The sequence below is a fragment of the Hippocampus comes genome, unplaced genomic scaffold, assembly GCF_001891065.2.
Source record: "Hippocampus comes isolate QL1 unplaced genomic scaffold, H_comes_QL1_v1.1 scaffold68, whole genome shotgun sequence".
In the NCBI taxonomy this organism is placed as follows: Eukaryota; Metazoa; Chordata; class Actinopteri; order Syngnathiformes; family Syngnathidae; genus Hippocampus; species Hippocampus comes.
The window spans coordinates 1,847,864-1,874,469 of record NW_017805625.1 but is presented as its reverse complement, the minus strand read 5'-3'; the positions used below and the strand labels follow the sequence as shown (position 1 = coordinate 1,874,469).

The 26,606-nt window shown below is 44.3% G+C and overlaps 1 protein-coding gene across 6 annotated transcripts in view; it reads left to right on the top strand.

The window, feature by feature from the left end:
- plxna1b (plexin A1b) overlaps positions 1-26,606 on the top strand; it is a 168,249-nt gene that overhangs the window by 74,707 nt on the left and 66,936 nt on the right. For all 6 annotated transcript variants that reach the window (XM_019880786.1, XM_019880792.1, XM_019880790.1 and 3 more), the window contains 6 exons: positions 697-837; positions 12,558-12,658; positions 14,427-14,550; positions 15,593-15,746; positions 16,579-16,678; positions 22,080-22,194. In XM_019880786.1, the coding sequence (XP_019736345.1) occupies positions 697-837; positions 12,558-12,658; positions 14,427-14,550; positions 15,593-15,746; positions 16,579-16,678; positions 22,080-22,194 (735 nt within the window). The remainder of the gene's footprint in view (positions 1-696; positions 838-12,557; positions 12,659-14,426; positions 14,551-15,592; positions 15,747-16,578; positions 16,679-22,079; positions 22,195-26,606) is intronic.

Here is a 26,606-nt window from a genome sequence, read left to right as displayed (position 1 = left end):
CCCCCCGCGCTCCCCCGCCTCATTAACCCCCTCCCCATCCCTCGCCATTGCTTTGTGATTTTCATTTGCTGCTGAGATGACTTTGGCTCACAGCCATCCCAGCCAGACAATCTTCCATCTTCTTTCTGCACCATTACTCTTCAGGTCTTGGTGAACTATTCAGCAACCATCACAAAAACGCATACACTTGCAAGGCACTCCCCAACGGTGATCCTTTTCTTCACATATAGAGTATTAGCAGATTAGTGTGACCCTTCCTCAGTCATGTTCTATTTACTGCTTTGTTTGACTTCATTTGCTTGGCTGATGTGTTATTTCTTTTAAAGGTTGAGTCGTTTCCATTTCCATTTATCTACTCGTGTAATCATGTCTCCATAACTATAATCAGTAGCACTATAATCAGCACAGACTATTGGCAACGGCTTGCAATTAAGGCGATTAAGTATGTCAAGCAGCCACTTTTCAACCGATTGTCAAATTGGATGGTTGGAGAGCCAGCTCGATGGATTAGATAAATAGATGCTCGCGGATGCGTTTTGCGTTATTTACATTTCCGAAGTTGCAATATGAGGTGCGATTTCCAGACAAAAGGAAATGTTCGTCAAATGTCTCATGGACGTCTTGTGCGCTCTCTTGATATGGAACAAGGAAATGTTGTTATATTGAATGTGTTGCTTTGTGTGTGTCCCTCTTTAGATCTTGGTGAACTCTGTGAGTCCAAACCGTCCAGCGGTACTCTATGAGAAGGTGACCTTAAGCGAAGGAGGAAGTCCCTTGCTGAGAGACATGCTCTTCAGCCCGGACCAGCAGTACCTCTACACACTGACTGACAGACAGGTGAGTTTGGCATCTGTCTGTTGAAAAAAAGGGGGGAGCAAAAAACTGAAAAATGTGCTACGAAAAGGGCATTCCTATCCACATTCTGATCACATGAAAATGCGTTAGCAGGCTGTCAAGCACATGCCAAAGCAACCGATGGCAGTCATGGAAAAGCCACATTTGCCAGTCGGAAGAAACTTCAAGGAAGCGCTTTTCATAAAGTTCAAAATGTCAACGGCAAGTCGAGCAAAAGGGCCATTGCGCATGTGGACCAACGGCGGCATTATCTGAACAGTATTCTAAGGATAAGATGCTCATACCATCAATCCAGATCCAGTGTTATTGTGCATGCCACTTTCCACTGCCACTAACAATGCCTTGTTTGGATGCAAGACTCTTATTATATCTATTGGACCCTGACGTCAAGATTCAAACATGAAATTTTTCTTTCCTACAGACGATTATGAACCGAGACCAGCCAGAACTCGGCCCCATTAAACATTAACTTTGACCGATTTTTAATTCTACCCATACAATTCCCTCCTAGCTATATATGGAACACGCAAGCCGGCATGACCGCTAATAATGAACACGCAACACACACACACAGACATACTGCAAAAGAATCCAGCAGGCGGAAATCCCAGCTGCTCCCCTCATTTGTCTGTCTCATTAGTGCACAGTGAGTGAAGGAAGCGAAGCGGGCGCTTGACTGACAGACAGGTGAGTTTGGCATCTGTCTGTTGAAAAAAAGGGGGGAGCAAAAAACTGAAAAATGTGCTACGAAAAGGGCATTCCTATCCACATTCTGATCACATGAAAATGCGTTAGCAGGCTGTCAAGCACATGCCAAAGCAACCGATGGCAGTCATGGAAAAGCCACATTTGCCAGTCGGAAGAAACTTCAAGGAAGCGCTTTTCATAAAGTTCAAAATGTCAACGGCAAGTCGAGCAAAAGGGCCATTGCGCATGTGGACCAACGGCGGCATTATCTGAACAGTATTCTAAGGATAAGATGCTCATACCATCAATCCAGATCCAGTGTTATTGTGCATGCCACTTTCCACTGCCACTAACAATGCCTTGTTTGGATGCAAGACTCTTATTATATCTATTGGACCCTGACGCCAACATTCAAACATGACATTTTTCTTTCCTACAGACGATTATGAACCGAGACCAGCCAGAACTCGGCCCCATTAAACATTAACTTTGACCGATTTTTAATTCTACCCATACAATTACCTCCTAGCTATATATGGAACACGCAAGCCGGCATGACCGCTAATAATGAACACGCAACACACACACACAGACATACGGCGGGTTCGCGGTCACATGCCGTGTGTGTGTCTATACACCTATGGTCATTACCAGCCCCACCGCTGATGTAGACCATGTCTACTCTGATGGTAGAACTGTGAGAGCAATGAGACGGGGGGATTGGGGGAGGGCGTAGGCGGAGGTGAGCGTGTCACAGCTCTGTCGCTCCCCAGGCCCAGCTGCTCCCCTCATTTGTCTGTCTCATTAGTGCACAGTGAGTGAAGGAAGCGAAGCGGGCGCTTGCATGATGCAAAGATGGCTTTTTTTTTTTTTTTTTTTAATAGATCTAAAGCGGCTGTCTGATTAAAACGGCCGAGATATATGTCTGATGTTTGCTTTTATGGAAGGTGTTGGATACTTGGCAAATCTCTTCGTGTAGCGAGCCAAGCCAACGTTATTAAATGGAATCATATTTCTCCGTTAAAGACCAGTGGGAAAGAGGCTTTACAAGAATTGACATGGTCATTTGTGGTGAATAAACTTTGTAGAACTTAGAATCAACTGCAGAGTAGTTGTTATACGTTTCATGTATTGCGGGCATGAAAAGATGATCCGGTCAGCAGGAGTCAGGACAGCCAGTTTGTCGCAGCATGACAGTGGGAAAAAAAAAGAAAAAAAAAAAAGAGCATATGATTTGTGAATAAGCATGTCCACACAACACGGGGAAAAAAAGGTTGTGTTGAATTTTATCAGGTTGTTGCCCAAAATAAAATGATCCGCATCCGGACACATTTTTTTAAAGTAATCTACTTAACAAAATGTACTGCATCCAGATGATTATATTTCATTCAACCGCTTGACGGAATAAAATGAAGGAAATTAAACAAAAACTTACAAAATTGTGTGTGTGTGTGTGAAAAATAAAAACAAAAATATGTGTGTGTGTGTGTGTGTGTGTGTGTGTGTGTGTGTGTGTGTGTGTGTGTGTGCGTGTGCGTATATATATATAATATATAATGTTTTTTTTTTTAATGGCATACTGTAAATCTTAGAACTCAGCTATGCACTCACACAGCCACGACCAAGGACACACACACACACACACACACACACACACACACACACACACACACACACACACACACACTTGTCATGCTTTTTGTTAGATCACCATTAATGGATAGCAGGCTTGAGTTAAGCAGCGCAGGAGATCGGGTTGCCAAACCTGCTTTTTGAACCCCCTTCCAGCGCTAATGACCAGAGGGGAGCAATTCCCTCCTCTTGCCCTCCACCCAATCCTCATCTCTATCCGCTGCCCTCCATCTACTCCAATATGCCCCCCACCCCCACCCTACTTGTACAAATCTGTCTCCACTGACACACACTCACACACGTTTCCATCTAAGCCCAAATTGAGTCCTCCCCTCTCAACTGCCTTATACTGATCCCATTCCCATGTTTTTAATGATCTCTCACTATTGCTGCAATTCCCCTTTTGCACCTCTGTTCAACACACAAACACACACGTGGACACACTGAATAGTAGGCAGACGTGGGGAATTAGTAAGAAGAAGACCATGAGGCGCAACAATTGAAGGATGGCGATCGGAGCAGTTCTGCATTCGCTTCACGACACGCGCCAGGTTACTGTGCATGAGTCGGGCGGCCGTGCTCTTCTTTGCCTCTCTCTTCATGACATCCGGGTTCATGCGCGCGCACGCACGCAGTAGCTCTCTTCTGATCCTCAGAGGTGCGCGTGCATGCGTGCGTGTAGCTGGTTGCCTGCAGGGGCTCCTCAGACAAGCCAAGCACATTAAGGTGTCACTGGACATATCCATTCATGCGTAGCCCACGACAAGTCCTCCCTGCTCTCCATCCCTCCAACACACACACACACACACACACACACACAGACACACACACACACACACACACACACACACACACACACACGCACACACACGTGCACACATATACCTACATCACACAAGGCCGAGCCCGGTGAGTCAGAGTTAGGGGCGAGGCTCTGTGATTTATGACTCGCTCAGTTCCAGCTATATTCATCACTGTCATTATTATCGATAGAAGATATGACAGCAGGAGAGGGCAGCCTGCATTTGTGTGTGTGTGTGTGTGTGTGTGTGTGGGTGTGTGTGTGTGTGTGTGTGGGTGTGTGTGTGTGTGTGTGTGGGTGTGTGTGTGTGTGTGTGTGGGTGTGTGTGTGTGTGTGTGTGGGTGTGTGTGTGTGTGTGTGTGGGTGTGTGTGTGTGTGTGTGTGGGTGTGTGTGTGTGTGTGTGTGGGTGTGTGTGTGTGTGTGTGTGGGTGTGTGTGTGTGTGTGTGTGGGTGTGTGTGTGTGTGTGTGTGGGTGTGTGTGTGTGTGTGTGTGGGTGTGTGTGTGTGTGTGTGTGGGTGTGTGTGTGTGTGTGTGTGTGTGTGTGCCTGGTCAAATCGGGTGCTAATGCAATACAAAGTAGTGTGTAATTGTTTTTCCATGATAGAATTTTATATATACACACAGTATATATATACAGTATATTGTTGATAGATTTGATGCACTGTATATTGGTCTTCATGACTGTTTATCACCATTTGAGTGTGAGAAAATGTGGGGAAGACCTCAGAGAAGGTTGATGGATGTGGTGAGGGAAGACATGAGAGCAGTTGGTGTTAGCGAGGAGGATGCAGAAGATGGAAACGGGTGACGCGCAAACCAAGCAGACCTTCTTGTGCCACGTGACGAAATTCTTACTCTGTTTTATTGTTTAACCTCAAAATCTCGTATGTTGGGACTGTCGTAAACCCAAGACCCCTCTACACGTACGCACCAATTGGTTTGGTAATCTGCCTCATTGAGGTTTCATCATTTCAGATTTCTATTTGTGCCAGTGAGAAGTACCATCTGAACATACGTAGGCCAAGGCTTCCTTTCTGGCTTTCAAGACATGCGTAGCCCGTCTCTTTTACGCACATTACATTTAGACATTTAGGGTCTACTATAGCTAAATGCGAACCATGTACTGTGAACATTGTGCGTGACAATGCGTGTAAGCAGGCTGTCACGGATGAAGAAGTTGCACACATGTTGCATGAGACGTCCATCAAGGTAATAATAGTGCGTGCGTGGGTAGCTTCCAAGTGTCGGGCAGCGAGAAACAGTGAGAAAGGCGGCATGTTTTTGAGAATGGCTCACAATATACAATGACTTGGCACAAATTCATGCGCTTGACCACAACTGTATCCCTTTTTCTTTGTTTGCGTCTGGGAAACGGAAGACAATGGGTTGTATTGCGTGACTGATTTCCCACAACGAGGCCTAATTATTAAATGTCTCCCACATAGAGTTTCATCACACATCAATCCGGGGGTGAGAGTGCGCGTGTTTGTGTGCCCGCCCGATCTGTTTACATTCACATATTACTGGTCCGCTGCCAATCTCGTTAGTACACACATTAGCACTGGCTGACATCGACGCACATAACAAGGCAGCTGGTTGTATCAATCAAGACTGTCATTTAGTGAACTCGATATAGCTAATCAGTCGGTTCTAAGTAGCTTCGAGATTAATTTTCCTAATTTATCGAAAAGGCCAACAGACGCTTCCGTGAGTGAGCAAGCACACAAAGTCGTTTCGAATCACATGTTTGGCTGAGACTTCTTTTTAAGAGTGAGCTACAGCTAAAATGCTTTTCGCAAATGCTTGGATCTGTTCAGGATGGAGTGAATTTCATCCAGGTTTTTACAAATCCTAATCTAAATATTGATTTAGATGATTTTGCACCACCTGCTTTTTGCTTTCAATGCTTCGCCTTATCTTTGTAAGGCTTGAAAGAGCCCAAATCTCATTTGTTTGTCGCCTAGGAGTGGCTATGCACACCAAAGGACTTTGAAGAAGACGGTGGTCTTTGTCATGCAAATGTTAATGGACGTGGCGTAGTGAGGCGAAGACAGCTGTGAAAAGGAGACGGGGCTGTTTTCGCAGAGGGGAGTGGAGCAACTTCACTCAATTCCAAGAGTTCAACCCATTTTTCCTGCGTAGGGTCGCGGCAGACACACTCAAGTTTATTCAGTGGTGTTAATGTTCATGACCCTGTCAAATCAATTCAGAAATTTGTTGATAAATACATTACATGTTCGACGATAACAGATGAAAATGTGGAAAGGCTCAGTCGCGGAGATTCAGCATCAAACCATTTTTTAGTTTTGTTTTTTTGGTGAGTTGGGAGGGGATGGGGGTGGCGGGCTGTCGCTAAAATGGCACTGAGTAAGAACTAAACATCACAAGAGCCCAAGTCTTCGGTCGGTAGCTGACTTTTGTCACTACTAACAAAGACAGTTTGCTGCTGCTCTCCATTTGTGAAGCAGGTTGGCATAGGTCGAGGATATACTCATGAGAACTAGACACTGAAATCAGCACAGAACCTTTTTTTGTTCTTGCTTTGGTAACTTAACTCCAAGATATTTTTCACGAGTGTCCTTTCCAGTCAATACATACTGGAGTATGGCACAATGGAAGTTTTTCTGCGATATGATTGAATAAGATGGAAGTACTTTCTAACAGTCTCCAAGAGCGCTTTCATCCAAAGAAAGTGATTGTTTCCATGTCTGACTGACTACAAGGCCTTGTTGTAATTGTCTCCTGCCATCCCTTTCCCGTTAATACTTTCCCGTTGGATCTCTTGTGGGGTTTTCTCCTTTCTCCTTCCCAGAAACGTGCGCATTGTTGTGGGCGCGCCGCATCGGAAATAAGTGCGCACGGACACGTCTTGATGCTATCAGTTCTAATGCAAGTCTCGCTGTCACTAGATAGCTCTGTCTTTCTCTGATCTCTTGCTGTTTTACTCCACCGTTGTCTCCCAACGGATGGTGTGATCCCACAGACTGATAGGGTTGGAAAAGAAGGTAAGATAGATAGGGAGGTTAATGGTTTCTCTTTCTCTCCATCTCGCCCTACTCCTGTGTCGCTATCAATCGCACGTACAATTGGGGTCTCCTGTTGCGTGATGGCGGTGAGGGTGGAAGGATGTGCCTCTGATTGATTGTCATGAAACGAAGCCAACCAAAAGATGACCTTGCACATCAGGGCAGTTCGCTGTGTCACATCACAGATTTCAGCCTAGGGTTTGTCCGAAACTTCACCAATTGTTTTGATTTTACTTTGAATACAATATAAAACTCCCTATCAAGCTGCCTCTCAAAGTACCACAACAACATGAACTTTGATAGAGTCCCCACCCCCAAAAAAGCAGACCTACGATTACGGGTCTGAAGAAAGAAAGTTAGAAAGAACGACGGAAAGAAACAAAATTGTGGACCAAGGCACTATTGAGTGATTGTATTGCATAAGAGGTCGATAACAGTTCTCCAGTAACGTCTATCACTCCCCTCTGTCGGTTTTCCTTTTGAAAAAAAAGTACCTCCTAAGTAGAAACAAGAAACAGTGAAGACATTGCCTTGGTGACGCATGCAAATATCAATCGAGGAGAAATATATTGACTTCTCGCCATGCGACTCGTGGCCATCATCGGGAAAATTTGGATTTCAGATGGAACTCGGACTACAACAAAGTGGAGACTGTGGTGTGTCATCCACCGTGGACTGGTCGCCAGCCAATAACAGGGCACAGATAGACAAATGGACAAAATGCATTCTCCCTAACACCTAAGGATGATATAGAATCTTTACTTAACCTAAGATGCATGTCTTTGGAATGCGGGAGGGAGCCAGACTACTTGGAGAAAGACTCCACACAGCAGGTCCGGAGGCCGGATCTGAACCCATGACCTCTGAACCGGGAGGCGTATCTGCTAACCGGTTGGCCGCTGAAAGCTAAGTTTACAATGTGTAAGGTAATGACTGGATTCCCATCCCTAGTTCTGACTCTCATTGTGTCGATTTTGCATAAAGGTAGCCAAATGAAAACAGACTACCCAAGTCCTAGAAGCTACAAGATTCAGATCTTTCCAACGACCACGGCTCCGCCAAACACCTTTGAGGAATGGCTTTATTCTCTTCCCCAGTTCTGTGTGCTGGCGACCTGCGTACATGGTGGTGGGTCGCTTGCCAGTGCTAATGGAAATGCCAGCTGTGTGGCTCCTCACTCCTCACAAAGTCCATTTACTAAAGTGACAGAGTCATTTACCAGGCAGCCGGCCTTTCCCATTCGCACTTAATTAGAAGACCTCCAGGCTTGTCTACCTTAGCCACTCACTTCCAGCCCTCTCTCCCCTTTTTACTCCCTGACTGTTGACTTTTTTTCCCCCCCACACCTTTGTTTTGGCGGCTTTTTCAATCTTTGTTTTGGGTCCGCGGGTTTTTCACTCTCCACTTTATTCTTCCATTCCCACGTCATGGACCAACTGGCTACACAAATGATGGGAGAGAGTGAACTGGAAAGTCTCTGTATCAAGAGCTGCAATGAAGACTGATGAGTTGCAATTTTTCATTTTTTCACATACACACCTACACTTCTGGAATTTCATAAATTCATGCAAATTTGCCCAAAGTTCAAGTTACGCTTCCAAGATCTTGTCAGCTGTATCCTAAACAGCCTTTCTGGACATGGAAGCTCCATTTTTAATTTTTTGACATACCATCTCTGGGATTCTGTATTCTGTCTGTGGCATCTTGGAAATCCGCTATTTATTTTATGATTATTGATATTTTTTTTTTACAACATTTCATGCCTCATTTTCTTGCTGAGTTTGTTCTAAATTCCTCTCCCAACTCATCTTTCCTCACCCCCCCCCCATCTACCTTGTACCAGTGTTGCTGCTTATCAGTCAATACACCAAGCGAGCCATTGATCTTCTAAGTCCCTGACGATCCACTCAGTGAAGACATACTAACCCAACCTTTGATACCCCGATCCACTTGTCCCCCAAATGGGTACTCTAGTATTAGGAAAGACCAGCTCCCCAACTTGGACATCCAGTTGAGATCGCACCTCTTAATTGATCTGTTTTATGTCCGGTTGCCACTTAGAAAATGTGATGTGTTTTCTTGTACACTGTCCACCATGCACAACAAAAAGGGTCTCATTCTCCTCTACTCAATATACACCAAATAGTTGTCTATGATTTGCCTTAGTCTATTGATCAGCTCTAAAATATTACATTTTAAGCTCAAAAGTGAGATAGCATGTCAGAAAAGCTGCGATGCTACAATTCTCCCAAGTGTGCAAAAAGACAGCCCGGGTTTAACAATCGAATGTCATCCCAAATGCTGCTCACAGCCCCGAGTGGCCCCGTGAAATTACTTACGAACTTACTCAAATGTATCATGTGCTTTGGTCAACATATAGTGTACATCGAAATTAGTGATCAAATAAAACAAAGAAGAATCAAAAAGTCCTTCAATATATTGCACGACTGCTTAACAGGCAATTGAACTACATTTTGTTGTAGATTAGGAAAGGCTACTCTCATCAGGGTGATAAAAAAAGATGAACCATTGCCCCCCTCTTTTGTTTCTGCCTTCTGCTGTGTTTTTTTTTTTTTAATGTAAAAAAATAAATATATATCCTGCACAAGGCAGGTCCTAGTATGTGTTTGGATTTAATAAGCCATGAAAAGCCGCGTTAAAAGCTTTACACGTCCTTTGGGTTTGGGGGTGACCGTCACAAAGCCTGTTAGCTGGACGTTTAAAGGCATGTGATAGCGCACTGTAAAAACAGATTGAAGAGGAAAGGTGGAAAGTTTACAGTTAAAAGGAAACGTCAAGGCACTTCAGTCAGCCAGGCTCGAGCCGGAGGAGAAGGGCCAAGAAAGGGGGACTTGAGTTACAGTGCGGAGGCCGTTGTAAATAAGAGGAGATGGCAGGAGAGCAGAGCATCCAGTCTTGGTTTATGAGGTCATTTAAAGGAGTAATGTGCTCGGCTGGTTGAAATTGGCTTTCATTAAAAGAGCCATCGGGAGAGACTGAAAGAGGGAAACTGAGAATGTATGTCAGTGTGTGTGAAGGCAACTCATATATTATCATAAACATACACTACATGCTGATTATTGGGAGTCACGTACAAGTATGAAAATGCCTCTCAGACGATAGCAAAGACATTTCCCGTTCCCATCAGGCGAGTTAACCAGAACGGCTTTCGATTGCGTCAACATTTTCTTTTGTTTCACCACTCCCGCTGCATACACCGGCGCATAGCGTCATCGCTTCTGTTGGCGCGTGGACCATTGCGCGCAAAAGGCCGTATCGATCATCACACGGCGCGATGACAAGGTGGTGCAAGCCCCACCACAGGGTGGTAGAGAAATCAGGATTAACTCCCACGTGCGCCCCGTCGTCTTTCATCACCATCGTCAAGATGTATGGAGAGAAGCTCTGTGATGAATCCTTCTTGCTTTATTTTTCCTCTTTGTTCAATTACACAAAACTATTATAAGAGATGGTGCCCTCCACCGTAGCGCTTTGCCTCATGCATCTGCCCCTTCTCTGCTTATTCGTTCACACCGTTGTTCTTCTAGACGTCTCTCAGCTCCCCTTTCAAACGGAATCTGGCCTCGCACCCATTGTGACAATGACACACAGTAAGCGTCTGCCACCATAGCCCATCGACTCAGCACAATGTCCTCATAGATTCCCCCCTTTGTGCGTGTCTTCCATTACACCTCCATTCATGCAGCCAGCCGCTCCTCCCTCTTGCCCTCTCTGCTTTACACCTTCTCTCGCTTGTATCATTTTGTTTGGATCGCTGTCTGGCCCTAATGACATTTTTTTTTTTTTTAATGCCTCTAACCCCCCCACACCATATTGTTCCCTTAAAAACATTGTAGCCAAACCTATATATGACTTTTGGGTACATAAATGAGTTCCATTATGTCACATCTGTCCTACATATCTGTTGTCAGAGCTCACATGGGACTCTTGTCCTCAAGTTTAATATTTCATTGTTCCCCTGTCCTCCTGGTTTCTCTCCCGCAGCAATCCAGCCTTAACTTGCAATTCCTCTTTTTTTTTGCTCTGCAATATGGTTTTTCATATCCTTCCTTACACCCCAGTTGCCCCCGATTCTAGCCACATTCCGCTACAACCTGGGTCTCACAACATCTCTGTGTGACCGCACAAGTTAGCCGGGGGATGTTTGTGAGACGTTGTTTCGTCCTAATAAGCAAGTTGACTCCGGCGCTTGATTTAAAATCGCCTGCAGTAGCAACCTGATACAAGCGCCGGCACACACATGCTCGCGCACCATGACACAGGGGATCAAGTAACTCAACAAGCCGGGGGGGCCGTTAGCGAGGAAAAGTTAATAATGGTTTGGATGTTTTACGTTTGCTGTAAACCAGAGGTCCTCAATAGGAAAGTAGCGGCCCGGATCCAGGTGTTTTTCTGGAACCATTATTTTGACAAATGTTTGTCATTAAAATAACTTTGAAGTGTATTTGAGGTTGACTCATTTTAACATGCGCACTTTTCTGGTCTTTAAAGTAGTAAACGTATGTAGACAGGAAATATCAGGCCAATGGCATGGATTTTAACCATTCCTGCGTGACTTGACATAGCTAGTGAAATTGTTGTGCGTGAGTAAGGCAAAAGATGAGGACAAAAGTTCAGGGAAAGCAGATGGCAAGAAAAGTAGTTTGTAATCTGCTAAATTAAATGTATGGGTTTTTTTTTTGTTTTTGTTTTTTTCAGAAATTCAGATTGCTCAAACGTTTTTATCCAAGTTCAAAAGCGCTTTTTTTTTTTTTGACACAAACATACTAAAACAATTTTACAGTCCGTTGTCATAAATGTTGATGTGCACGCAAACGCACGTCTGCCTTGTGGCACACCAGCAACACACACACGCACATGCTTGAAGTTGTGATTTGCCTGTCAAACACCAACCAACATTCTCCTGCAAATATCTTGAAATAGCCACGCTTCCCGATCCCCGGGGAGCATGTTGTGAATCGTCTCTTATCACCTTTAAGTGGAGTAAAGGGCCATCTCAAACACTTTTTTTTTTTTCTAGCCTCTTAGCAAGCCCACACCTCGCGTGTGTCTGAATGAGTGACACGCACAAACACACACTGTCACGGAGGACGTCCTTACACCGACTTTGTTCAAACACTTCAGCTCAGTGTGTCTTGCAACGTGTACACACATTTACACACGTGCAATGAGGTCCGCTTCCCTGCCTCCCAATGTTTTTTTTTTTTTTTGAGGTCACCTGTCAATCCTTTCACGGTTACCATGACCGCCTGTCATGTCTCCCAGCATGCATTGCGGGGCCTCGCCTGTGTACGCTTCACTGGAAGCTGGCACTAGACAGCAGTCCCTCCCGAGTGAGGTGATTTCTCTCTGGGGAATCATGTACACCATCCAAAGCACCGTCGCAAGAGAAAGAAAAATCCTGGCGCCATTTTTCTGCCTTTGAACTTGTCAATGACTCATCATGATCCAACTTAATGGGGAAAGAATTTCGTGAGTAACCTCCCTACTTTCTCTCTCTCTCTGTTGCTCTCCCTCTCGGTTTCTCTGCAGGTGGTGAGAGTTCCGGTGGAGAGCTGTGAGCAGTACACCACATGCGGCGAGTGTTTAGGTTCCAGAGACCCTCACTGTGGATGGTGTGTGCTCCACAATGTGTAAGTAGCACACACTGATGTCCCTCTGATAACAATTAAAGAGGTTTGTTAACGATCAATGTACTTCAGTTGACTACCTCATGAGAGAGTTAATTCCTAAATTATGATTCCTTTCCCGCTGGCCAAAATTTTGAGTTATTCGGAATACTTATTTGTTGAATGTCGTGTATATCGTCTGGCCGGAATTTTCAGAAAATTTGGTCAGTTCACATATAGCTTCTGGCTTAACCGAATGTAGTTACTTGAATCATGTTTTCACTAACTTTTAGCAAAAAGGAATTTTAATGGGATTTGGAGCGGGGATTTAAAATGTTGCCCGTCAATATCCAACAATGTTGGCTTGTGGCAATGCTTACAAAATGACCTGCCCGCACTTTCTTGAAACTAAGTCAGTGCCAGCGAGTGTCAGGAACAATTCCACATTATTGGAAGGTGACACGAAGTTAGACCACATTCAGAACACCGCGAGCATTTGGCGTAATGCCGTCTCCCGGTGTGTTAATTAAACCGAGAAGACTTATCAGCAAGCTGTCTTTCCTTCAGGCGAGGCGCAATCGTACGTGTGCCACTTCTCCATCATTAAAATGACAACTTGGTGATGGGCTCCAACCAGTGGTAACCTGCCATTTGGCCAAATCTCGGCTGTGTGTCATCAACGCAGCTTGCTCATTTCTGAGCTGATTGTGTTGCCAAATCTGGCAAAAAGGCCCTGCGGATAAAATGGGGAAACATTAATAGGCAAATTATTTATAAGCCTCGTTTCGGGCCTCTGGTGCCTTTGGCCACATCTTATTAATAGCCACGGTAGTTTCAATCACCAGTAGATTTGAGCTGGGCATACACACGTGCACAGATACGCATGCGAGGATTTTATGAAATACGCACGCACTTGCTTGCCATAGCGGCAGTAGAAAAGAAGAGGAAAATGCACACCATTGTGCAAAATCATGCCTATAATCTTGCGTATATATGCACGCGTTTGTTATTTTGTGTCTATGTGTGTAAGTTGTTAGCTGGTGAAGGCACGAACAAACATCGCGACGAGACTGACTAAATGCCGGGATGGGGCCTGACCCACGGAGGAGGCAGTTAGCGTCTTCTCCCGCCTCCCTATTATTGTCAATCCTTCACAAAGTGCCGCATCAGCTCTTTTCTCTCACCTCTGTGACCAGTTGTTGTTAGCACGGAGGGGAAGTGATAGCTAATGCATAATGAATAGCTAATAGTAAAAGTGCTGCGTGCTGATGCTTTTTTTTTTTTCTTTTCTCCCCCCCCTTCGTCATCAGCTGCCTGGTAATAAGCGGGGGAAATTGCTGACCCTTTTTGATATTCCCTGGGTTTGAATTGTATCATTTTTACAGCTCAGTGAAACTTTAATGGTTGCATATATATCTCCTGACAAGTTTAAATTGGGCGGGACTGTAAACCGAACAGATGAGGAGCTGTATGGATGTCCACACAGCTTAGTGTTTCTTGCACAAACGTCAAGGCCGGTAGGGTAATGATGTTTAGGCCTGCCGTAATAGCTGTGGCAAGCTATTAGCCAATTTGTCTTCTCTTATTGCTCTCATTTTCTGCGTGAAGGTGATTGTTCTGCATCTTTATCATGTTTAAAATGATTGTCATTGAATCTCAACTGCTCACAACACTCACCTTCCTCCTCCCCTCCCTCCTTTTGTTCCTTCATGCTCTCGCTTCTTCCGTCTCCCCATTCCGCACTCTACCCATCACAATTTCATCCACCTTTTCCTTTCCCGCTGCTCTCAAGCTGCTCACGAAAGGACCGTTGTGAAAGAGCGGGAGAACCCCAGAGGTTTGCGTCAGACCAGAGGCAGTGTGTGGAGCTCACCGTTCAGCCCAAAAATATTTCCGTCACCATGTCTGAAGTGCAGGTAAGCCTTCTCATATATAGGGGGGGGATCATCGCAGTTCTGTTCCTCCCGCAGCAAACGTCATCTGAATCTCTAAACATGCCGTTTATCTCGGCTCAGGCAGTCGTAAAGTCAGAAAGGAAATATTTCAAGACATTAAACGTATAGGACATAAATATAAGAATTCCAAAAATGCATCTCAAATGTAAACAGGGTCACTCCCAAAAAGAACCTTCTCAGTCCTCTATGACAAGGTCGACTTGTTTCTTGTGTCCTATTTCACTGTATGTTCTGCTGCAAATGTTGAGATGGATAACAAATGGACACATTGATTTGACATGACTTCATTTTTAAAATTAGCTTTTTTTTTTCTTGTCGTGCAGCTCATTCAGAATGCTGCAGCTTGGGCTCTGATCAAAACAAAGAGATCAGAACATATTACTCCAGTCTGGACAGCTTTACACTGCCCCTTAGTCAGCTGTAGAATACACTTGCAAGTTCTGCTACTGGTGTAGAAATCTCCGAATGGATTAGCTCCTCAACATATTAAAGAAATGCGAATGGGATACAAACCGAGTAGAGGTCTGAGGTCTCTGTTAGTGGAGCCAAAAGTTCAAAGCAAACATGGTGAAGGATCATTTAGCTGTTGTGCTGCATAGAAATGGAATCATCTGCCAACAGAAGTGAAGTTAGCCCCAAGTGTGTCCAATACCTTCTGGTACTATTGTGATTGTAAAACCTGATCCAGACTGGATCTGTCTTTTTCGGCACCCTTTGCCTCTCGTCCACAGAAAATGCATCCCAAACGGAATGAAACTGCGGTTGCCGGTGAACATTGGCGCACACATTAACCTTGCTCTAATTATAATGGCGGCCATTGTAACAGATGCACACAAATTGCTGGGCCCATCACACACCCACGCATAGCCCGACTTCGCTTACATGTCTCTCCCCCGCAGCACCCATTAACCCCCGTGTCATATCTTATAACAATCCATGTACACCGTGTCCTTCCATTGATCTTGTGCTGATTGCCTCTCTCTCTCTCGCCGTCTCTCAAAAGCTGGTCCTTCAGGCTCGTAATGTGCCTGATCTATCAGCGGGGGTCAACTGCTCCTTCGAGGACTACGTGGAGACCGAGGGACTGATCCAAGGCGGATACATTTACTGCCTGTCTCCCTCTGCCCGTGACGTCATCCCCATCACACGGAACAAAGGTTCGGGCATGATTTAGCAGGGTGATGAAGTCACAAATCAGACGATCGGTGGTTTTGTGGAATTATCTTCATTTTTGCAGTTGCTTAGTTATGTCTGTGTTACAGTTCGGTTGCTCGTGCGCCCCTCTGCCTTGTGCCTTTGAATTTGTTTGAAGCTATTAATTCATCAGCATGGGCTGATGTCTCCCTCTAAGGGGTCTTTTTCTACTCTGCAATCCGAGAACTCCGCAGCTGTGCAGCCACCAGAAAATATTTTTCGCATTATTCGATGATTTGCTTAGTGTGACTCAATCCAGAATACCTTGTCATTGCCAATAATGCTCGCCCGTTCCATTTCAAAGCCTCCTAACTCAAGTTTGCATTTTTCTTCTGAAAATAGCACAGTTTTTGAATTCCTATTACCATGCATTATGCACCATTGTCAGTTTCACTTATTTATTTCACTTTCCTTCGAAGGGACACTGCTTGTGTCGCTAACTTCTTTTCAAAGCCGGGAATCAATGCGCATTGCTGTGTTTAGACGTCTCTGCTTCGTCTTGTTTTAGCAGACATTGTGCACCTATATCATATCAGCGTCTATTTTTGGACACAGAAATGATGCACATATTCAAAGCAGTGAAGGCTCTATATGCAACGTGAAGTTTTTTTTTTTTAAGTGCCGCCATTTTGGGGTTCTTATCAGCTGCAGCATCCAAACGAAACCGCTCATAAACCGTTTTTAAGTAGCACTCTACTCAGGACGTTCTTTCTTAGACGCGAACCATCACAATAATAAAAATCAAAAGAACTCAGATTTGCACCTTCCATCTTTTCTTGTGCTGTGTTCATTCAGGTGACAAGCGGGTGGTGAAGCTTTACCTGAAATCCAAGGAAACGGGCAAGAAGTTCGCCAGTGTTGATTTTGTCTTCTACAACTGCAGTGTACACCATTCGTAAGTTGCAACAATTTGTTCATCACGCGGGCATTTAATAAGGATTAGGTTTTCATTTAGTTCTTCCCCACTCTCCTGCATGCTCCGTCCCGCTGTCCTCTTTTCCCCGTGGGATGGCTCGCGCAATAAACGCCTATCTTCCTTTAGCGTCCACGTGGGATATCGTATTACCTTTCGAGCGAAAAATCGAACACGATGTATACATGTAACGATTGCGATATGAGATGGTAATTTTAGTCTTATTATCATAACCCGTGACACACACGACTCAATCTTCAATTATTAATTCATTACTGGATGATCTGTGGGGTCTGTTGGACTCTAACCTTGTTTCTCACTAACTCCTCTATTAATTAAAAAAAAAAGATGCTCCATCTGGTACTTATTTACACAAAAAAGGCAAAATATTGTATTTCAGAGCAGTGAATAAGTCAAAGTGAGTCTCCTCTGCAGTAGGCTGCTTGCAGTTTTTTTTGCACAGTCACAGCTCTCTAACTTACTGTTCAGTCCCGTGTCTGATGCCGGGATCAAATAATCCTTCAGATCTGAAACAAATCACCCCGATTGCCCCCACTCGAGTCGCAGGCTCTCCCGTCTGTCCACCCATGGCTGATCCAGTGGAGGCTAAAACGTCTGGTGGGGTATTAGCCTCAGGGCAACAGATGGCATGTAGGCCCCTGGGATACCGCAGGGCTCCATTCTGGCTTCCCTCTGGATGTTAGATGAGCCTCCTTCGAGGATTGTCCACAAACACACTCGTACGTTCACATGCATAGCCACACCTCTCCCTGTCGCTTAACTGCTCATTTAAGCTCTGAATGTCTCGGGCACCTTATCTGTCACTCTGACCTTTGACCTGGTTGCACAGTTCTCCTGTCGGAGTACATGAATCCCCCGCCGCAATGGTGGTGATTAGCCCAGCTGGTTAAGGGCGCCGTGGTTTACAACGTGAAATCATTTTTAATTCATCTCCCATAAGGACAGGCTGATATTTGCTTCAACCCGGCATGGCTTATAACTCCCAAAGTAGCACCAAGTCCTTTATATTCTCAGAAAGTATAGTCAATTAAAATGAAAGGTGTCAAGTTGAGCCATAGTGGATGTATTGCGATATGAAGTCACGTTAAGGTTTACGGCATTCCTCCTTGTACGGAAGTAGCCTCAAACAAAAAGCGAGGCAAGAGAGTCCCCCATTTGAGGCTATTACCCCAATGAGCTGATTAAATCTACTCCCGGCGGCGATCTAATATGGCCTTTGAGGGATGTAATGGACACGTTTAATGAAGTTACAGATATGGCACGTTGCATCTTCGCCTGTGACTTTTATGGCGAACAGAGCTGCCGAGATAAGAATCCTATTTTAAGGTGGCACTCTGTCCAGTGGAGTAAGTGTGCTGGTATCATGATTTCAGGTCCATGCATCAACACGCAAGGTTCATATGGCCACAATACTTTCTTCACACAGCCATTTGCTGCTTTTAACGGTGGGGCGTTGAGATACCCCATAGTCCAAAGACTGTCTGAAAACACTTTAGCAAATTTGCAAGCCGTTGCAATATTTGGCTGTTTCATGAATATTCCGCGTTACAGTAGTGCGGAACCCAGGCGTCATCCTATTATATTTCTTAATAATTTATACTGAAGACACTGTCGCACAACCTCCCCATCTCCAAAACATATACACCCCTCCTGCCTATTTACACAACTGATTATGTTTCAGCCCTTGCCTTTTCAAAAATGCCATACATTTGCATAGTGCCATTAATCTAATTAGCATCCCCACTGTTTCAGTTTAAGGGTTGCTGAGATTGAAATAGAAAATCACCCACGGCCATGATTGCGCCGTAATTAAATATTTCCATAAGCTTTTTCTCATTTCTCAGCCCTCTGTTTATTAAGATTGGGCGGATATGGTGGCAGTGAATTGAGGTTAAGCTTTCATGACGTACAGGACTTGTTGTTGCACAGTGCCGTTCATTTCTTGAGTGTACTTCAACTGCCATCGAATCTTTTATTTTGGCTTCCTTAAAGTAATGTTTGACATTTATCATTTTACGATTAACCAGATTCCCCTGATTGACTGTGGGGGGAATGATCCATTGAGTAATTGCCCTTTAAAACAATGTTAGTTGGAATGCAAAAAAAACAAACGCTTGACAGTTCCAATTGCAGCATTGTAGTGAGCGGAAAAATGCGGTGTGTAGTGTAGGAGTGGAATGGGGGTGGGGGGGACCTTAGCAGGTCATGTTGTACCTTCTTGAGACAGCAAACTGCATATGATATTATATATATAGCGAGAGAGAGAGAGATAAAGGGATCCAGCAACACAGATGTAAATCTACCTGTAAATTATTAAACTCCATTCTAAGTAGTAGCCAATAAATAACTCATTTTGGCAAGAGCAGTGCTGTCAAACAAACCTCATTAGGTAAGGTGATTGTGTTCAACACGCTAAACCAGACCTCGGGTTGAAGAATGATTCGGAATTTGTATGTTTAAAAAAAAATTGTTGTTTTTTTTTATTTTTATTGCAGGTCTGGAATAATAGCAGCGCTCTCGAGGCAGCGCTGGCAGATTAGCATCTGAATAGGCATTAGCATTATGAGCATGGAGCCTGTCTGCTGCTTTTCAAATCCTCTGAGTAATAATAGCTGATGGCCATTGAAGGGGTAGAAATAAGGCAACACTTGGGGGTCTGAAAGAATGAGCCCACCGCGGATACATGAAAAAATATCAAACGTTCCGCTATGTGCCTTGGCGGGGCTTAGGGCGGGGTTGCACCTATGCTAAAAGCGAGCCTTTTAGATCCGAAGGAAGGGGACCCGGGTCACTTGAAGTGAGCAAAGAATGGGCAGCAGGGGGTTGTCAGACAGAGCCGACTGGCCCTGGGTGGCACCCAGAATGACACATCTCTTATTTCAAAGGGCACAATCATAAAAGTTGGCATCGGCAACCTGCTGACATTTCGCTCGTTATTTCTATCGCTGGGACACGAGCACGTTTGATTTGACTTAAGTAAAAGATGAAAGTCAAATATTATCCGGACATTGTGACAGTCGTGAAATATCATGCGTTGTTCTCGTTGCTGACACTGCTGCTTGTTTCTTGACACTTGCTCTGTTAAGTTGGCAACCTGCTGAATTTCAATGAGACCTCCTCTAATGGTGGGCCGAAAGAAACAAAAGAAAACAACAAACAAACAAAAAAAATACATGAATACTTTCTTATGATCAACTGTCTTCGTCACATAAATGCACTTTGCGGTTCAGAATACAGATGGACTTCTTTTCTTGATGAGGTCATATGACTACATTTCCTTGCTTGACTGAATTAATTGATTTTTGTTTTAAAAAAAAAAAATCTCTTATGTGAGACTTTGACTTTGCGCCACCGGGAACAGGAGCAGGGGGTGACCGCAGCACTTGCGTCGCCGGGAACAGGAACGGAGGGCAACCGCAACACTGAGGGCTTTATGCTAAGCTAAACTAGCATGGCCGACTCATTTTCCCTCCATTTGTTAGGAACACTGATAAATTCCTATTTGCTCTTGTGTGGTATTAAGAGGCCTGTTATTTCCTTCGCCGCTCATCCCTCATTGTAAATGGACAGCTTCTCTCAGCACAATGCTAAATTGGTCAATTAAAGCAGCAGTGGGATTGAATTAAGCCCCAGCCTCTGATCTTGCTCAAAAGTAGGGGCCCGCACTGGAAATGATCGCTTAAAGTACGCAACCCTAACAAACGAGCCGCTGTAATTGATTCAAATGAATCCATGTCAGGGATTGATGGATTTGTATATGGGCTCCGTCACCCAACCCAGCTGAAGATAAAACTCTCATTTCTCATGTGGGGAAGTGAAATGGCGGCGGGCATTTCACACAGGGTTAAAATGTATTTGAGAGCAGGTTCAGGAGTGTCGCCTAAACATTTCGGAGGTGCTGTACGTGTGGCATTTCTAGCCTTTTTTAAATTTTTTTTATAAATCCGAAGTCTAGGTTCATGCACCTTTTATATCAAATGCTGCGTTTTATCACATTCACAATAAACCATTTGCTCACTTGGTTTCATGATTGCAGAACCTGTCATTCATTCAGGAGCCTTGCGATAAAAACATTTTATTTGTCGACTGATATTGGTGACATTAGACTTCCAGGTTTGCATGTAAGCAAGGTTCTGTCAAGCGTCATGTGTCACAGGGGCAAAGAATGGCCAATAACCTGAAGCCTGTGTTTGCATGTAAGCAAGGTTCTGTCAAGCGTCATGTGTCTCAGGGGCAAAGAATGGCCAATAACCGGAAGCTGTGTCGATAAACTGAAGCTGTCACACACCACTGTTAGTACCCCCTCACATGTGAACACATTTCTACCTGCCAACCAACTTCCAGGCCAGTACTTCCGCCCTTTTACTCCCTTCCCCAGTGAGACCCCCACACGGAGCACCGCGGGCTACATACCCCCTCCACGTTTTTCCTCTCCCACGATAGCTGGCGTCTCCGCGTCTATCAGGGAAATCCATCTGCTTTTGATCTCTGCTGCCTTTCCCTCTCTTCTTTCTCCCATCATGTTCTTTCAGCCTGTCTATCTCCACCTCACCTCTGCTGGAGCAGGTGAATTAAAAATGGTGGCGGGTTTATAGCCCCGCGGATGAAAGAGCGCTTTAGACAAAGAACACGGGGAGAGCTTTAAAAAAAAAAAAGGTCTGTGGCAAAGGAAAGGGATTGGAGGCAATGGCATGATGGAAGCACTAAAAGAAAAACTCCTGTCTGAATGGATGCACAGAATTACACAACAGAGTGGACATATTGCGAGGAGAATCACTGAGCTCTCGGTGATAAATAAGGGCTGTGGCGGGAGAAAGATGAGGTTGGTGAAAGGGGTGCGGAGGAGGGCTTCAGACCGGGTCAGAGAAAGTGCACAGTGTGTGATAAAAAAAGATTTATGTTATCAAAAGATCTGGAGTAAAATGTAGACTCACCTTTGTCTAGAATTTCACTGAACAGTATTGCATGCCCAACTCCGCAAAAAGCTGTATACTGCAATCGGGATGAACACTCGAATTCAAGACTTCTCAAAGCTTTATAAAACTTTAGTCATAGCTGTAAATTTTAATCCAAGTCAGTGTTTATATTATGATGCAAAATCTACGAAACCTCGTCTTCTCTTGAATGAACAAGCCATAACGTCTCATCTCAGTTTTACCATTCTTACTCAGCACGAGTGTGAAATTAGGTTTCACCGCTGCAAAACGTCAACGTGAGGCGTAAAACCTTCACGATGCAAACAAGTGATGGCACCATTGATGTCGCAGGATAGACGGCTTTGAATTAGGTCTCCCGCTGTCTTTTATTTTTCTCAAGTCACATTATTTTGACTCAAGTCGCCACTCCGTCATGTGTTTTCCAGCTGCCTCTCCTGTGTCAACGGATCATTCCCATGCTACTGGTGCAAATACCGCCATGTCTGTACCCAGAACGCACACGACTGCTCCTTCCAAGAGGGACGAGTTAACATTTCGGAGGTAAGTTCGACTCTTAATTCTACGGCAATGATTGGTGTCTTTGTCTTCGGCCCTTGACACGTGTTCGTTCATGAGTTTATCTGTCAGTCAGTATATAGCCAAACAATAATGTACCATATTCCTCCGACATGACGAATCTACCTTTTCCTCACATATTATTGCTTTGAACCCATGGGGAGCACTTTACCACACGCTAATTTAATCTTCTACGAATATAACCACAAAGTGTTTTCTAATGCACACACACCCTCCTTGGTATTTGCTTCAGGTTTCTTTCCATCAACTCCGCTGTGTGTATCCACATTTGTAACACAACAACTTGCTGTGCGGTGTGCAGTAATAATTCTGTCGTAGCCCATAAAGCCATAAGCAAGGCCGGGATGCATAAATGTCCATGGAAATACCGCTTGGGTTTTACATAAACAAATGTTGCATTAGCATAAAAGCTAATATCAATCGTGCGGAATAGCTGCTTGGGCAGGCGAGATGGTAAACATAACAAGCGTTAACAACTGCTCAAATGCATGCAATTTAGTAATGTACACAAAGTGTTGTTTCATTCTTTTCCATTTTGTTTTTCTCCACCTCATGAATGTATTGCAAGGCACAGACAGCAATTGAAATGCATATCTTCTCAGTTTTCAATCAACTTCTGAATGCAAATGCATCTTGCTCCTGACTGACGCACAGTCATGCTTTCAACTTGTCCGACTGATGTAACACATGCTATCGCCTGTTTGTGCTCTGACTCTCTCCGTTATCGCAACGTAGATGAAAGATGCCGGCCAGCCTGTTACACCGGCCTTTATTAATTGGCCAACCTTTATCCAATTACTTCCCCCTTTATCTCCCTTCTGCACCACCCCCACGTAGAATCTCAAACACTAGCGCTTCCGACGTTATCCCAAACAACACACAGACCTAGCCTTCATGCCTCGTGGAGCTGACGCTAGTGGATTAGTGCACCCATCTGCAAGACATGAGGGAGAGTATTGGCTTGCGCTCTCTGAGCTGAAAAGAGACCAGCGGGCCAACAGGAAAGGCCTGCGGTGATCATGGGAGAAAGAGGAGGACTGCAAGTAAACATCAAAACAGAGGTCCTAGTGAGTGCCTAGGCTATGGGGGTTGAAGGTGTATCCGTTTACATGAGTACAAATCCATTGATGTTGAACACACTTAGTTCCGACACCCTAGTCGACCTCCAATGTTGGGGCATTTCAAAACCAGTTTCTTAAAGTTAAATAATGGAAATGAAACAGTCGGAGATGAACTGTCGCAATCATCATGAAGTCATACTTTATGGAGTATGTACTGTACATTTAAAACTGCTAGCAAGATTTGAATGTAGCCTTACTTCACCCCCTCCAGTTCCCCCTGATGTAGACGGCTTCATCGCTAGGCCTTGAAAACCGCCACCAAAACCGTCATTCTCACTGGGTCGTCGCCCAAGTTGATCACCTTTTTTCTATTTTTATTCTTCTGTACATTCAAATAAATTCAACATCAAGCCGGTAACACTTAGCGCTTGCCACTTTGCGCAGCTGTCCAGATAGGAATTCATGGCAACTTTCCAAGACGAATAAAGCGCGCTAACAACGCCTTGGCTAACGTCAGCTTGTATACAATGCAGATTTTACCTGCAGTTACATGACGCCTGGGGGTGGAGTGGATTTGGCTACATTCAAATCTTGCTGGCAGCTGGAACAACACAGGCTGCACCTTGCACATTCTCAATTACAGCTGTTAAATGTACAAAGATATGAAAGGCTGTTAATATAAAACAAACCTCTATGATTTAGTTTGATATGGAGGTTCCGGGGAGAAAAAAATAATTGGACATACTGTCTTAAGGCCAAAGATTAGAGGGACAATGCTGAAATCCGCCGATATTATGTCACCCTTGTATGTGCTGTGTGCAAATGTCACGCGTTCCAACGCCAACCTTTTGTCAGCTTTCTGATCCTTGTTTAGTTGTGTATTTTGACACAAGTACACTATTAGGTGTGTTCAAACTCAAATTTTGCACTGGCTATGGAAAAGTAATTGAGATTGGGCAATGGCAAAGTATTCAACAGAACCGAGCATGACTTTGACAAAGCAAAAAGGGACAAATGGGCAGAAAAGGAGATGGGGAGATTGAGGAGGAGCGAAAGAGGCAGCTTCAAACAGACGAAGGCACGCGGGACAGGGGAGACCTCTCTCGTCGGCCCACGAAACCAGCGGTCACATTCTCCACGAGAAAATCCATCATCGGCACTGACTTGTCTCACACTCACACACCACACACACACACACACACACACACACACACACACACACACACGACAACGATGCTTTGTGGCATTCACGTGCTTAAAGTGTAAACACTGTGACATTGACAGGCACGCACACACACACGCAGTCATCCATCATCCTTTTCTGAGCTGCCATAGCCATTAGTCGCACTCTCTGTGGCCCAACTGGTACACTTCTTCCTGTAGGCTAGACTTATCCCTCCCTTCTCCAAGGCCCATCTTTTTTTTTTCCTCTCTCTGTCTCCACCCATCTCATCGCATTCAGCCCTCCTTCCTCCCTCACCTCTCCTTTACCTTCCGTCCTCTTTGACTGAGCAGGAGATTTTGTGCAGGTGGGGAATGAACGCTTGTCATTCCACCGGCAGCTCGTGTGTCTGTGTTTGGGATACTAAGCATTCACACACCTGCGTGCACCTTAAATGTAGACCAGACATTATCGTGACTTTCGTCTTCAATTCCAAAACAAACAGCTGTCCCACTTTTCATTTGGTAGCATATACTTCACCCAGACTATTTTCTGTGACTTAAAAAAAAATACTCACAGACATTCGCTTCCTTGCTGAACACCACAATTGAGTTTTTCCACTGCTCTAATGAAATGCAATCATCACATCTCTGTATGGCTACACTCGCCGAAACCGGCGATGATAAATTCGCATCAAATGTTTTCGTTCGTCAACTGTCAACACACTTAATTTGTTTCCTATTCCGCTAGTTTCCTCAGAGCTTTCGCAGTCTGTGTTTCCATGGCAACATAAATTCCAAAGTCCACCCCTTCTGTCTCTTCTTGCACATCGCATCTTCTCCATGAACTTTGTGTTTGAGCGGGTTGCGATTTAATATCTTTTGATAGCTAACAGGGAGAACGACCTGAAAAAGAGCAGCGTAATTGAACAAGCCCACTTGATGTCTGTTTGCCTTTTCTGAAGGGAATGCAGCAAAAAAAAAAAAAAAGGAGGCGGAAAGAAACGGATCGAGGAAGCGTGAGGGTGAAATGAATATAATGAGTTGCATTTTCAAATCAAATATGCATGAATCAGCAATCCCCCTGATGACACAACAAGCAAATTCTGGAATTAGGGGGCAACCAGGTGGAAAATTACAGGAGAGAAAAGCAATGAGGAAAAAAAAAGGGGTGGGGTTTCATTTCTTCCCTTCAAGTTGCTCTCTGATCATTTCCACTATTCTTTTTTCTTTCTCCTTCACTTTCTGTCATTTTTCCCGAACCCCCAATCTCCTGCCCTTGGAATGAAAATCACGTGCCAGGCACAGTGTTAGTTAGCTATTTGGACTCAGTTATGTTAAGACATGCCTCAATGTGTGTTTGGCTGCAAAACACAGTCCGGTCTTGCATGAGCAAACAAGGCAAGGCTTAATTGTATCCTGCCAGCAGAAACTCTGGGGATACGATGGATTCATAGTCATTCGTCCGCTACAGAGATTGTTTGGTGCACACAACACCGGTCAGCTTTGTGTACTGTATTCCTAACACGACTTGAGATTTCAACTTGGGCCAGAAATGTTTTGGTTTCGTTGAAGATATGATTAGGATTATTTATTTTATTACTCTGATTTCCAATACTGAGGGTTGTTTCTTCTAATTTGGTTCGGGTAAATATTTGATGCATTGCAATTGTACACGGCCGCATATTACAATCGCAACGATAAGCACTTTGTGAAATGATCACCGCTTGGATCGTGCCAGTGAAAACCTCCCCCAATTTTCTTATGATAAGAGCCAGTTGGAGCCATATAACGTAAGAAGAAAAAAAATCAAATAAATGGAAACCGGATGACATTATTGGAAGCTCATTGTTTAGTGGAAGAACTTTTATGTTGAGTATCGTAAACAATAGTCGATGAATTTGTCCTCGCTTTCTTATTCTGGGACCATTCCTTTTAATTTCACATAAATGGAATAAAACTCATCCTGCTGGCTGTCACACACATTTTGACATTGTTTGTGTTGAAGCGGTTTGTGTGCAAACCTCAGTGAGTTGCATTTACAGCATCGCAATTCAAATGTGTCATTTTATTTTATTTCCATTTTAAATTAAATGAATCAGAAGCCATTTTCTTTCTTTATTTGTTTTTTTAATCATTTTTTGTTGTATGCGA